Here is a 15,199-nt window from a genome sequence, read left to right as displayed (position 1 = left end):
ATGTTAGTGCGGATTATTATTTATTTTATTGTGATGAATGGTTAAGATTTGGATTCGTAAACATAGTATCGATGATCCAGGTACCTTCTTATTTCGGATCCATGCAAACTTGGACGTCTCTTATCAGCAATGAGTAATTGCTGAAAGCTGATCGAATCGAATTAAGACTCGGGGCTTGGTATAACGGTATTCGTAAATCAAAATTTGTCGGTATTGCCGGTATTGGTATTTACATCGGTATGCACTATGCACTATGCAGCCCTGTTAAGACTGCGGTGTAACGTTGTATTCAATACCTACATGAAATTACTTAAGTAAATACTAATCAGAATAACAACTTACGTAACATCGTGTAGGTGGAGGAAAAATTTATTTTTTAGATTTATAACGCATTTTGAAAAGTTTAGAATTACAGATAGGTTAGGTAGGTAGAGGTACATCAGATTAGAATATTGAAATGTTTGATGACCTTTTCATTAATTCATCATTGCGGAGGGATGACGACGGGACATAATGTTGATGGATTATATCCCGATTTCAACTCTTTAGCCGCGGAATCATCTGAAAAAAAATCATTGGTGACGATTAGGTTTACTGGCGAGTTCATTATGCCAAATGCAGAAACCAAATAAGTACTGAAGTAAGAGAAATCATTTGCTTTTTGTAAAAAATAGTACACATAACTCAACTTCAAAAAGTGTTTAAAAAATCGAATCTGGTTTGCATTTTTGCGACTCAAAAAATTCAGTTTATATTTGGTAGATATATCTATGGGTATAAAATATCAGAAAAAACTTTAGATTATCGCGGTTGCACAATATGAAAGCGGAGCTTAAAAACTCCCCAATTCTTAGAATACTCGTAGCTCTGATGCAAAACATTTTTGACTTTTATGGGTTAGTTTTGGACACTCCCATCGCTTCCAAAAAGTGTAGTGTCCTTTGAACTTGAGCCCCCCCCCCCAACCCACCTAAAAAATGAGATGACAAAATTTTTGGTTCGGACCCAATTATCCCCCTCCGAGGAAAAATCCTGGCACCAGTAAGTACTGCTACTTACTATTTGACTCCATATTATGCAAACACGTTTCATAATTTTCAATAAGATAAAATGCCAGTATAAAATTATAAATAATTGCGATGTTCTCATTATAATTTTGCCCAACTTTGATTAGCTGCGTGATCCTGTCTTTGACGACACTTCGACAGTAGGTAACCATAAGACAAAAATGTTCAAGCAAATTTTCGATAAAAATTTTGACTTCTTGAAAATGTAACAAGTTTGATGATAAGTCGCGAGGCATTTTTTCAAAAATTCCAAAAATCATGCTAGCCAACCGGAAACTTTTTGCTGGTTGGAATGTACTTTCTAAATTTGACTGTTTTGAGGCAGTGAAAATTACTGCTTTAAAACAGTAATCCTGAACAATTTACTGTATCAAGCAGTAATACATGCTTACTAGGGTGGGCCGTCCTTGACTGGTGAATTGGGGGGGGGGGTGCTAAAAAGTTGTGGGGGGCCTCAAAAGACAGTGAATAATATAAATATCTGTTCAGAATCCTAGTAATGTAGTTTCTAGAGATATTTTGGTGTTTTTTTTTCGATTTCTCGTCAGTTTTATTGTGCTATTTCAGGTACCATCAGAAATTCTACATATTTTAGATTTGTTCCCATTAGCTTTGAATACCCTGTAAACGTCTTTTTTGAAGGAATTCTGATTAAATTTTAGAATTTATTCTCTCATTACGGTTTAAAAGATGTTTGAAAAAATTGAACTCAGTAGGTATCCCGATTTTCACGTTTTAGTTTTTCTTAAAAAAAATCAAAAACTAAGCATACTAGAAAAAAACTAACGACATTATGTCGATTGGAAATTTGATTCTCTACAACTTTGTTTCCATGAAATTTTTTGGACACTTCCTTTCATTTCCAGATCAATTTTAATGAAACTTAGCTTGCAAATTTTTCGAAAGTTCACCTAGCTAAAAGTTTTAGACAATTAGTTTTTTTACCAAATAATGATCAAATAAAAACATGAATCCTGAATTCGGTTTCTACAGGTCAAATTACCCCTATCTAGACAGTTTTCGCGATCATTTTGGCTGAAATTTGAAAACTTGCCATTGTTAAGAAGGATGATTCAGGCCAATGAACGATGGTAGGTAGGTACCTAGTCTGCACTGAAGCAGAAGGTGCTCAATTTGAGCACCTTTTGTGATTGTTTATTTCTTTTTTACCACTTTTTTTTACCATTGTTATAATTTTTAAAAAATTTTAGATGATTTTAAATTTTTAGCAAATTGCCAAATGGAAATAAAAAAGAAAAAAAATTGAATTTTTTAAAAGTTCCATTTCAAAATTTCCAATTGCTAGACTGTCATTAGTTTTCTTCTAGGATGCTTAGTTTTTAATTTTTGTCAAAAACCAAGAGTCTAAAATTTTTGAGATGAACTTTCGAAAAATTTGCAAACTGAGTTTCATTAAAATCAATCTGGAGGTGAGAGGAAGCGTCCAAAAAAAAATTCATGAGAACAAAGTTGTAGATAATTAAATTTCGAATCGACATGATGTCGTTAGTTTTTTTCTAGGATGCTTAATTTTTGATTTTTTAAAAAAAACTAAAACGTGAAAATCGGGATACTGACTTTTGGGCCACTCTTGATTGAAATGGCCGCACTATGGTAATCGGGGTATTAAGTGAGAAAACCACAGGTACCTATGTATTTTTTAAGATTAATGTATTTTTTCGAGAAAAAAACATTTATTTGCATGGTTTATCCCTTATTTGTGAGTTTTAAAATCGATTGGTGGCGGTTTTGAGCCTTTTTCGAGCTTTTAGAAAATCTTTATAATTATAATACCTACTTATGTTACCGTTAGTACATTGACTCCAAGTAATGTATCAAATAACGAGCTATAATTCATACATTAACAAAAAAGAGAGATAGGAAATGTAAATACATAATACAATATGCAATGTGTTTGCCTTACCAGGAATAATCTGAAGCCTCACTATGTCATCCTGATTTCCCTTTGAATAACAATCGTAAAATCCAATGTTATAAATTGTGGCATTTTTTATCTCAAGTAGTTTCCTGAAAGGGCTCTCCGCCTTTATTCTATAGCCGACGCCGTCCTGGGTTCACAAAAAGAGCACGCGTGTGCTATTATAAGTTTGATTAAAATGGGCCTATGTAAGTAACTGGGCTAGCTTACTGTGGCCGGACTCCGAACTCTCCATATGACTTCATCTTCTCCAATACAGCTCAGAGTGATGTTTTCTCTTAAGTGAAATTTGTAAGAAACGTGCACACCTATAAAAATCACAGGGATGGTAACCGTAACTGTAATTTTTAACCAGAATGAATTTCAACCGCTAAAATGAGGCAAAAACGGTAACAGTAACCATAACCGAAATTATTGATTTATAAGCTAATTTATTAACCATAACCGCAACCGATTCATTTTTTTGTTTTGGTTAAGTACGGTTATTTTAAGTAGAATTCTTATTTTTTTTGGTGTGAAATATGAAATTTATTATGATTTTTGACAAAAAATTTAAACTCAAAAAATGCATATTTTCTGGCTGTAAAATTGTGGTTTTTTTGCATTTTTCAATTTTCTCATGCATACTTTTACCCAGAATACTAGATTTTCCAAAAGTCACTGGAGCCTCCAGGTCAAAAAGTTGAAATTACTCATACTCCAAAAATTGAAAAATTCAACACAAAAATCGTTAAATTTCATAATTTTGATGAAGGATGTTATGCATTCGTCATCAAATTCATCATCATCCTTATCGAATAGCAATGATGAGAAATAACATTTTTTTTAAAAAAAAAAGAAGAAAAAATTTTAAGATTTGAAAAAATTTTAAGCAAATACCTACCTACTGAGAGATTTCAACACATAAATTGCATTAAGCAAGTAACGTTTTGATTTACATACCATGGGAATGCATGAGGTATGCAATCAATACTATTAGGACAACCAAGAAATGTTTCATCGTTTTCTTACGTCTAAAGTAGGTACAAGATCACACAATTAAACAACTCTGAAAGAAAAAACACAAAAAACTCAATATGGGTGAAAAAGCACTTACCTACCTACTGGCAATGAACTAGGTATTCAAAATCAAAAATTCTATTTTAAAAAAAGATAACTTGATAGATCTACTTGTAACTTACTGGTATACCTACGAAAAAGATGGGTATGTATGTACAGCACCAAAGCACGAAACGCTAAAGCACGCAGAAAGACGCGACAAAATGATCAATACTGATTGATGTGGTAGAAACGAAATATAAATAGGACGCAAGAGAATAATCCGAATCTAAATTTAAGTTGGACACGCCAATACTTTTAATAGCCTATTAATATGTGAGCCTACTCAAACTGTCGTATTTACCTTAAATAGACGGGTTGAGAACAATATCATTTACTACATCGATATTTCCAACAAAAAACTGCTCATGGTATCCCTTTATTTGAAAATTAAATATTTTTATTTGTACCCTTTTTTTATTCCCAATTTGGTTGCAAATTATTGTTAAAAAATTTATTTTTGAATTGGCATTCCTTGAATTTCGAGGTATAACCACCTAAAATTGTCAATTGAGGGGCTAAATGCCAATGGTTAAAAAATCGTTGTACGAACAGATTTTTTTCAAAGTTAAAATGTTCAGAAATCTGACAAAAATGTTTCTTTCGATCATTCGATCTATCTAGCTTATTGTTATTTTAGTTCATAGAGGTGAGGGGAGTGAGGGGGTCATGTTGTCAGTTCGAAAAGGTCCTCTTACAACTTGCAAGTGTGGTATGTACAAAACCTCCTTCATAGTACCTACAATCCGCTCGGGGAACCCTAAAAATCAAACTTTGGTTTTGGTTCGAAAACGAAGTTCCGAGAAAAACGCGTTGATCATAACAAAAATTAATATTTACTTCAAAAATATAAACATTTTTACAGGACAGAAATATATCGTAATTATATAGGTATGATTTTTTAATGTACAAACTAATTTTTTTTAAAGTTAAATTATAAAGAATATCTCGTTAACTCTTTTTCGTTTTAAAAAAAGAAACTATATACATACTTATTAGATATCATGGCATCTAAAATAAAAAACACTCAATAAAACACATTTAACAGTAATAAATATTTAACATAAAAAAAGAAAAAGAAAAAAAAACGTAATGATAAAACAATAAATAAGTACTATACAGAAAAACTTTTTAATTTATAGGCACTTTGTACGGTAATTTTTTTTTTAAATTTATATTCGCTGGTAACTTAAAAATTGAAATTTTTAATTTTACGGAAGCTTTTTAAAATGGTCAAACAGCTTCGAAATAATTGACTTGAATGTTACAATATTTGGTGAGCGTGCTTTAAAACATACTTAACAAATAAACGACACGTAATATTCCGGTTAAAAATTCTACTTTTCATCTAGGTACGTAGTACGTTGGTTTTTTCTTTTCTTAAAATTTCATTATTCATAACGTAATATTTTTCTAGATAAAAAAATGTCATCACAATAATTGTGCTTTCGAGATCGAAAAAAGTTTTTATGGCAAAATATTCACATTGTGCTTAAAATTTTCAAATTATTAAGATAAAAAAAATAACTTTGTGCGTTTTAAACCAGCGTTCTTATTGAAATATTTTTGAAAATAAATGCAGCGTTTTTGAAAAACAAAAAAAGGCCGAAGACGTGAGAAGAGAAGAGATTTTAAAAATAAAATCACGTTTGGCAAATACAATTCTGTATCAAATTTTAGTACAGTAATTTTAAATTAATTTATAAATTTATATGAAAGTATCATCTGAAATATGAACCAAAAATCTGATATCTTTTCACGTTCAGATTTTGGTTCTCGACAAAAAAAAAACAAAACAACTTAAATAACACCTATTTACAAAGAAAAAAAAACACATCTTTACAATTTTAAAAATACACGATAAAAATAAAACGGTTTTTTAAAAAAAAATATATGACTTTTTAATTCGTTTTCACCAATTGACCTTGATAATAAAATTGAAATCAGCTCAGTTAAAATTAGAAAAAAAAAGAAAATCTCATCTGGTTAACTATACACGTGAAAAATGTCGCGACAATTCGCTCATCATCTTCTAATCGCGTATTATACCGTTTTACAAAAGGTAACATTCGTAAATTCATTTCAAAACTAGAATGAGTAACATACATTTTGATACGTAAAAAATTAACGGTAAAGACTCGTTTGCTAAATAACTAAAAAAAAAAAAATATAACAAAAATCCAAAATTCAACGAAAAATAAAAATTCAAGAAATTTTTTTTCCCCGTATGAAAAAAAAGGTTGCATACATTATGTAAAAAAAAAAGTTCGGTTACTTCATTAAGCTCAGATTATCACTTCAAAAATTCGCGTCGTTCGTAAAACGGAAAATGAAAAATTTCTCACGGTTTGAAAAAAAAATCGAGGGAAGGGAAACAAAATATTAAGTATTGTCAACGTAGAAATACAATTTTGATTACATTTCAGTATATAGCACCAATGTAACAAACAGGTAACTTACATGTACATTTATTAAGCTCCGAAAATTGTACCAGCCAATCAGGAAATAAATAAAACAAACTTTTTTTTACACAGTATATAGAATTAAGTTCAACTAAAAATAATAACTTTTTCAAAGTTAAAAACGAATTTTGACTTATGTTTATAAACAGATAAAAAAAAAAACAACAAACACTCTTTCTCACATATACTTACATAGTTCGACATTATTTAGAATGTACTTTGGCATTTTTTAAAAATAAATATATTTGTATAATTTGACTCCGTCGTTTTTAGGTATTATAATATTTAAATGCTGAAAAATCAAAAACAAACAAACGAATTTTTCTACGTTTAAAATTATACAACAAATAATCGCAATTTAGCACCGTTTATTGCACGAAAATTTCTCTCGATTGGATATTTTCCCTTTCTTTTAATAAATACATCTAATTCGTACACGAAATATAAGCGTTTAAATTTACCTATCTTGTAAAAATTATCAATTTATACGTACAGTTGTTTTTTCTTGTCATTTTTACATCGAATCGAAAAACTAATCAGGTATGTGAATTTCTGTATATAAAAATGTACGAGTAAAAAAAAATCATTTGAAATAAGGGTAAAAATTGGAAAAATACAAGATCTCTTTACGTTTTAAAAAAAAGGACCAAAAAAAATACAATTATGGAGACAAAAAATTCACGATTCGATGGATTTTCATAAACCAAAACAATAAATCTAATAAAGAAGACACTAAATGACTGAAATGACTAGGAAAACACACCGTTGGAAGAAACTAGGTAGGTATTCTGTATGGAAGAATCCAACATCTAATTCGCACCCGCATCTCTCACAAGCTGGGAGATGGAGATGATTGCGAATACTACTCGTAACTAAAGAAGAGCACGGTTAATAAATTTAAACGCTTATAAACTCGAAGCTACACATAGAGAATTGTCATTACAAATACAAATACACAAAAAATAAGCACCGCAATTTGGAACTAGGTCCCTGGGATGACGCCTGTTATTAGAAATGGTCGTTTAATGCAACATAACGCGTAGGCTATTTACGTTAACGCGTACGCTCCGGTATTTATCTTCTGAGTTTGAGCGTTTCCAGATACACACGTTGTGGCATTTTATTGCAGGCTTTCTTTATGGCACGTACAGGAAGAAAAGTGACCCGCTCTGGTTATCGTTGCGTGTTGATTAGACTAACGACACTTTCATCTATACAAGATTAAGTAATCAAAGGGGAAAAAAGCAACAGTTGAGAAATACTAGTACGATAAACCGATGAAGTAGAGTTCTACGAAATAATGCGTAAAAACATAAATGAATTTGGAAATGTGAGAAACTTACGGAAAGTGTTCCATATGGTTCGTGCTATGTCCCCCAACTATCTCGCGATCGTTTGTTAACTGGTCCAGCGTCATACTCGTGTCGAATATCTGCAGTCGATGAAAGCGAATTACCTGCGTAATCAGAAATTAAATTCTAACATCGAAAAATTCAACGTACTGGGGCAAGTGGGCACCGATGCTGGCAATTTCAAAGGGTTTCGGTTTCTCTAAACAATTCTCTGTAATTGGAGCTCTATTAATTTGGCAAATATGGATTTTATAGGCAATCCAATGGCTTTCCTCCAGTAATTATTATTTTACTTTTTTTTTTCAAATTTCAAACAAATTTACAGTTTTTAATTTTTAATACAGAGTAGAAACACTAAAGACAAACAGAACTGAATTTGAAAAGTAAGTAACTGATATTTTGCCAATTTTTTAAAACTGATTTTATGATCAATAAGTAAGAAATCTCACAGAATGATTTTTCAAAAATATTCTCCAGTTCCTCACAATAATCACTAATTTTTCATGATTTGGGGAAGGGAAAAATTGTCACCATCACTTATAAATCAAAGAATGAACTTTTGAACTTCTGAGGAGTAAAAGAGAGCATGGATTAAGTTCGAGGATACTTTTTTGGATGATCATGAATTATTGTAATTTTTAATGGCAGTATTTAAAAAATTAATTCTCAAAATTGATAGATGCGTATTATATAAATAGTTTGTAGGCATTTTCAAAAAAAAAAACTAAAAAAACTTGAAAATACATATAAAACGTAACAATTATGATCAACTAGAGCACCAAAATAAATCGAGCAAGTGAACATAAAAATAAAAGAAATAAGAAAAAAATTAAAATTAAAAATTTCACGAAGCCTAGGAAATGAATTGTATATTTTGGAAAAAAATTTGAGCATCTCGAGTCGATACGCAGGTCCCCCCTCCCTTGAACACTGTTTAAAAGCGAGACTTTATCCACAAAAATGCACTCCCAAGATATTATCACCATCACCTCTCTGATCTTTCAAAAAAAAATTCGATCAATTTATGTTTCTCTAAACAATGTAATTTGAAGTTTTTTTTAAAATTAATACGAAATACGATTTTTTTACACAGGAGAAATTGAATTTTTTTAAAAATCAATGCGGAAATACTTATTTTGAAAATTTTAGTGATTATGAGATTACTGAATTCCATGGTTGAAAAACTACAACCTTTACTGTGGACAATTTTATGGACTCCCTCTCCTCCCAATTCGAAAAATCTTCGTTGGTATAGAATATCTAAACTCCCACAGGTTCATGACTAAAACGTAGAATATTCTTCAATTTTAAAACATTTATAATTTTAAACGAGTACTTTTTAAATATTTCATCTAATTGTTTTAGATATCCATACTTTGTATTTTTTATAAAATCTAAATTTTTGTTAGAATCATCTAAAATTATCATTTTTTTTTTTCAAGAATCAGGATTTTTTGATTTTTCTTTTAAGGAACAGAACATAAAAAAATGTATTTTATGCACTTATCAAAAAAAATATTATAAAAAATTCAAAATTTTTGGTCTAAATTTTTTTTGATAAAATTCAAATTACGAGTAAGTAATTTTGAATTTTTGTAACAAAAAATCATTTGAGAGGAGGGGATTTTCGAGTCCCCTTCCTTCCTAAGTTCCTAGCGAGATTTCAAACTTTGAAAAATTTGTAAATTCAAGTTCATTTTTTTCAAGTTTCGTAGTTCTTAAAATTATGGTGTATTTCTCCAAAACATGATGATTTTATGATTATATCATCAACATGATACAATTAAAATTATACAAAAGATCAGTTGAAATTTTTTTTCAAAAAATTAAACAAATTTTCAAACTATGAGCTCTTACTGGGTGGTTTAGGCATTGGCCAAAATACATATTTGGAATTTTTTCTACGACTTATTAAGTGTATTTGACCGTAATTCTTTGCTAGGCTGCGTCAAAACTCAAAAAAAAAAAAAAAAAATGAAAAACGACCCACTCTAGCAGGTACTCGACTAATTCAAAATTCTTCTTCAAAAGTTCATAAGGGTTGAAAATTCTTTTTATTTGGTTTTGAATCGATGCTAATTTATGATTAAATCAATTATTTTTACAAAATGCTCCACTATTCACAAACTTTTACAACGAGTACATTCTGTGTTGAGAAGGCATTTTTAACACACACAAATATTCATTAGTGACGGTCTCCGTTTGCAGAATAATTGATCATTAAATTATCAGTTTTGACCAACTTTGAAAACCGAGAAAAAATATTCAAAATCAAAGAGACGAGACTTTGCCTCCTTTAGTGCTCCATGATTATAAAATCCAAATTTTGGACCAACCAGAGAATCAAAAAAAAAAAATCGAATTTAAGACCAACGAAAAATTTGAATTACCAGCACCGTTTTACAAATACATATTTGCAATTGGTACGCTGTGTTCTAGGTAGGTATATATCTGGAAATCATTCAATATACCTGGTATTAAATGCTGTCCTGCTAAAGACGTATGAGCCGCATGCGATAGCATATGAGCCAGTGGATGATGATCAGGTCTAGGTGGAGAATTCGGTTCGCTTTTTATATGCACGGAATTCGGCGAAGGAGACGACGTAGCCGGAGACGAACTTGGAACTCCTAAATGCAATGCGCTGCAATATACACAAAAATACAGAAATTACTCGTCGCCATTAATTTAAACATACCTACACATTTAATCATAAAACTCATGTAAGGTGAATTTACCCACCTCGAATGTGATTGTATGGAAGGCCAGCTTAACAAATCAGCACCACTATTTAGATCAGGAAACAGTCCGGAATATGAAGTCAATACCGGAGTATGTACGGCAACCACCGGAGTATTCAACGTGTTGTGTGCCGGATTATTCTGTAATTAATACAAATACATAAAAAACCATTAGCCAATCATCGCAAAAAAAATAATCAGGTATAATTTCTCATTTATACAGCCTAATCTTCGAATTTGCTAGTAAAAGGTATAGACCTACATAATACATTTCTCAGCAGCTGAAAACATCTCCCTCCTCCCCTTCAACCCATCCGCGTTGCACAGTATTTGGTTTGATGTCATCCGAAGTTGTAGGTACATAACTACCTACATATGTATCATAGGATTATGATAATTTATCACTAATTTGTAAATCATACGCCAGGCCATGCCACAGCAAACGCGTAGCTAACAAAACATCAGGTAATTCGTTATGTAGGAAAAGTACTACCTATCAAGGTTAGGGTCGAAAAAATTCAACATTTTATATTTATTCAGGTTTAGTAATTACAACAGCGAGTAGGTACGCACTCTTACATTATAATATATTATTTTTCGTCAAATAAAATACGAACGCGTGAGTATTAGTAAAAGGACTCGTAAAACAAAGCAAATCAAACACACTGTTATGTCATAACTTTTTAGCGATTGGTTTACCTGTCATCTGTCACACTTCTTAATAATTGATAATTTAATTACTTAATTGGCGAATTTGAATTTTGAATAACAAACGATCAATAGTAATACGTAAAGTGATTCTAGTTTAGACTTATGTGCGGATAGGAGAATTAGGCTCGATTTGTACAGAAAAATTTGAGAAAAAAAATTCAAAAATTTTTCGCCATTCTTAAAACTTGACTTTTTTGTTTTTTAAAAATTTATTATTACAATATTATTATTTTAAATACAATTTTGACACTGAAAGTCCAAGAATGCTAAACTAGACAATAACAAAGAATGATCTTTCAACAAAAATTTAGCAAAAAGGATCAAAACACTAAATTAAAAATTTTCCATTTTCCATCATAATGCTTTGAAATTCTTGTTTTTAAATATTCCTTCCTATCTGGAAAGTAACGAGAAGGGGTGCAGAAACTACAGTTGCACTAAACACCGACCGACCTTTTTCAGTGGTCAAAGCCAAATTCTTAAAGCCCTAGAAATACTATAAAACTGACGATGAGAAAAAGTACGAAGCAATTGAGAAAACAGAAACCAAATAAAACATACTGTGATAACGATTATGAAAAAAATTGTATTTTCAAGCCCAACCCCCCCCCTCCTTAAGTTCGTAAAATCTCAAAAAAATGTGACGAGGCAGCATCAACTTTAGAAATATTTTATTTTTGTCAGGCACATGAATTAAGCAACCATCACGTTTTGATGTTTTTAGGGTCACTTTGGATGCAAATGAGAAAATCAGGATTTTTAAGAGGCTAAATTATTTTTTTAAAAACATATGTAAGTAATTTTCCAATAAAATAAATCATAAATACAGTAAAATCAGCATTAAAATCACTGAAATTTGTAAATCTTAAAAATTTTACAACGTCCAAAATGAAAAAATTTGTTGAAAATTACAAAAATTGATCAAATTTGCTCAAGTAATAAAATAAAATCAAGCAAATCGAAATTGAAAAAAAAACACATTAAAAAATTGCATAAAACATTGTAAAAACCCCCATTAAAATGACACAAGAACAATTGAATACAGGCGATTCTTGTAAAAAAATAACAAAACCTTCTTAGGAGTAATGATTTGTCATCTATTTAACGTTATTTTTCAAAAACCATCCTCAACATACCACATTTCAATTGACTACTTGTAAGGTACAATTCTCAATCCATCTAATAATGTTCATTAAAAAATGCTTCAAATACAGTATATTTTTAAATACTGCCTCACGAGGTAAGATTCTCCATGCTGGTAACGTTATTTTCAAAAACCATTACAAAAATACATTCTTCAAAAAACCGCCTCAAGAGTTACGGTTTTTCATCTAGCTAATGGTGTTTTTCTAAAACTCGCCAATTATAGTATATTTCAAAAAACCATCTAACAAGCTATGATTCTCCATACAGATAATGTTGTTTTTCAATAACTACCCTAAATATAAAATATTCAAAAAACACCTAACGAGATTTGATTCTCCGTGTATTTAACGCTGTTTTTCAAAAAATACTACAAATACATCATGATTTTTAAAAACCACCTTGTGAGGTATGATTTTCTACTTGGCTAACGTTGTTTTCCAAAAAATGCCCAGAACAGAGATGCATAATTATTAATTATGTGTTTTTAAAAAATCATTTTGAAGGTTGGGGAGAGGTTATGATTCTCCATCTAGCTGATTTTATCATGAAAAAAAATGTTTCCAATGTATGTAATAACAAACTATTTTTACATATTTTGATTTTTTTTTCTTGACTATTTTCATGCTTTTTTTGGATTATTTTCGAAAATTCAAAACTTTCTAAAGCCTTCAGTTTTTTGCTTGGGTTGTTAAATTTTTCTGTGAGCTATCTTAACAATCATAAAATTTGCATCCCAAAAAAATTCTTCAAAAAATGAAAAGAAACCACAATTCCTAAACTTAGGTACAGGTACATACCTATAACTTGAATCATGAACGATCGTACACTATTCATACATTTAGGTGGGACATGAAAAAATTACAAAATTGATGCAAACTTTTTTGCTGTGGACAAAAGAGCTCGTCTTGAAATTCCCCTTTTCAAAATAATACCAGGTCAAATTTCATCACCAACTATTGAAAATTTGAGAATACTTCGACTTTTTCAAAAGTCATATTTTTTTATTTTTGAAAAAAGTGAAATTTTACATTCTGTCAAAAATCAAAGTAGATTTTAAAATGCCAACAATTTGTGAACAAACTGTCAACCAGTCCAGTTTTTCATCATCTTCAAAAGAAAAAAAAAACAAAAGATAAATTGCCTGCGATGAAGTTGAAAAAAAAAGAAATAACAAAACTCAGAAAAAAAAAGAGAGGAACTACCCTTCTCTCCATTTCATCTCAATTTATTCTCATATTGTGGTAGACAGGCCGATAAAATTACCCACTACCCAGATACCTTGTGCAAATGTGCAATTCATACCTGAAAATTTATTGGCGGCCCTCTGGATTGGTATTTTGGGTCATTATTCCCCAATCGATGATGATCATGGATATTTTTGGTAGACCTTGATACTTCCTTTTGATCGTGCATTGGAAAGAAAAACAAAATTATATTATAACACACGCAGGAAGATTAAATACCTAATTATGTATTCGACATTTTTGTTCATTATTTTTTTCCAATTTTTTTCATCTTTTTGACTTTTTTTTTTTTAATGTTAATAATTATTCAAACGTTAAAAAACAAAAAACAAAAACAAAATCTAGAAATATCAACTAGCGTTATTGTTAGTCGAAGAAAAAAAAAAGTAAGCTCGCACGTAGGTAAGTCGCAACTCAATTTACCTCGTCATGTTGATTAGGTATTACGACTCTTAAATTGGGTCTATTCGACGTCGTCGTCGTAGGAGAAGACATCTTCGAAGAATCGTCTAATTTCATTTGAAGACTTTGAGCCACCGGTGACGGACCAGGCGATGGTGATCCGCCTAACGCTGGTGATGTTGAATTAGGATATCCGTTACTCATTTCTAACATCGAACCGCCCGGATAAACTGCAAAAACGAGAAAAAAATTACATTATAAACGTTATCCTAGGTACTTGACATTTTTCTTTGTAACCGAATATAAAAGTAATTACCAAAACAACCTTAGAAAATTATTTTTTTTTTGCATAAGTAAACTAAATACGCATAATACCCCATCTACGTAGGTACGAGTACAATGTTGCCGGCCGGTTAATCAATGCAAACTATGATAAACCGTTTTAAATATTAATTAAAGCAGGTAAAAACCAGTATGGTTGCTTACATTATTAAAAAAAAAAAATTGACATGGGTGCGTACACTCTATACTATAAACGAGTACAATAATCTTTAAAATGGGTGATACCGTATAGAGAGAGAGAGACGGTGGCTCTAGGCATAAAGTAGGTACATAGTCTCGTAGTATATGTAGTATTCTTTACATATGTATATCGTTATTTTATTTTATCATACTTGTAAATACACGTTGATTTTCAGGATGTGCTCGATTAAAGTGACTCTTTTTAATGATTGATTTATATTAAACGATTTTTAACACAGGATATACCTCTCGTCTCGTTCCACTTTTGCAGCACAACCCCTCTAGCCCTAGTGTGTTTTGACGCTAATACTCGCCGCCGTCTCTTTTTTTCTTTTTTTGACTAAATGATGTATTTATACGAGAACAATTAAGGTAAAATATGTTTTGCGGCGCCGTTATGTACACGAGAGATCGTCATGTTGTCGAAAAAAAAATTGATTACGAGTATTTAACTCTTTTTTTCCCGCCGTCGTCGTTATACGTAGGTGATTCTCTACTCGAGTCAGCCGAGATGA

General features: G+C 30.8%; 1 protein-coding gene across 10 annotated transcripts in view; it reads right to left on the bottom strand.

Moving 5' to 3' along the window:
* Positions 1-353: 353 nt before the first annotated feature.
* Positions 354-15,199, bottom strand: part of Mef2 (myocyte enhancer factor 2) — a 112,554-nt gene continuing 97,708 nt past the window's right edge. For 5 of the 10 annotated variants that reach the window (XM_065351610.1, XM_065351616.1, XM_065351612.1 and 2 more), the window contains 10 exons: positions 14,184-14,392; positions 13,819-13,914; positions 10,661-10,800; positions 10,390-10,562; positions 7,910-8,022; positions 4,188-7,777; positions 3,949-4,054; positions 3,217-3,314; positions 2,992-3,136; positions 354-561 (listed from right to left, as the gene is read on the bottom strand). In XM_065351610.1, the coding sequence (XP_065207682.1) occupies positions 7,934-8,022; positions 10,390-10,562; positions 10,661-10,800; positions 13,819-13,914; positions 14,184-14,392 (707 nt within the window). In that variant the 3' untranslated portion in view covers positions 354-561; positions 2,992-3,136; positions 3,217-3,314; ... (1 more) ...; positions 4,188-7,777; positions 7,910-7,933. The remainder of the gene's footprint in view (positions 562-2,991; positions 3,137-3,216; positions 3,315-3,948; positions 4,055-4,187; positions 7,778-7,909; positions 8,023-10,389; positions 10,563-10,660; positions 10,801-13,818; positions 13,915-14,183; positions 14,393-15,199) is intronic. The other 5 variants (XM_065351618.1, XM_065351619.1, XM_065351617.1 and 2 more) reach the window with 4 other exon arrangements.

Source organism: Planococcus citri, chromosome 2 (genome assembly GCF_950023065.1).
Source record: "Planococcus citri chromosome 2, ihPlaCitr1.1, whole genome shotgun sequence".
NCBI classification, from domain to species: domain Eukaryota; kingdom Metazoa; phylum Arthropoda; class Insecta; order Hemiptera; family Pseudococcidae; genus Planococcus; species Planococcus citri.
The sequence above is the reverse complement of the archived record's forward strand: the minus strand, read 5'-3'. Positions and strand labels throughout refer to the sequence as shown.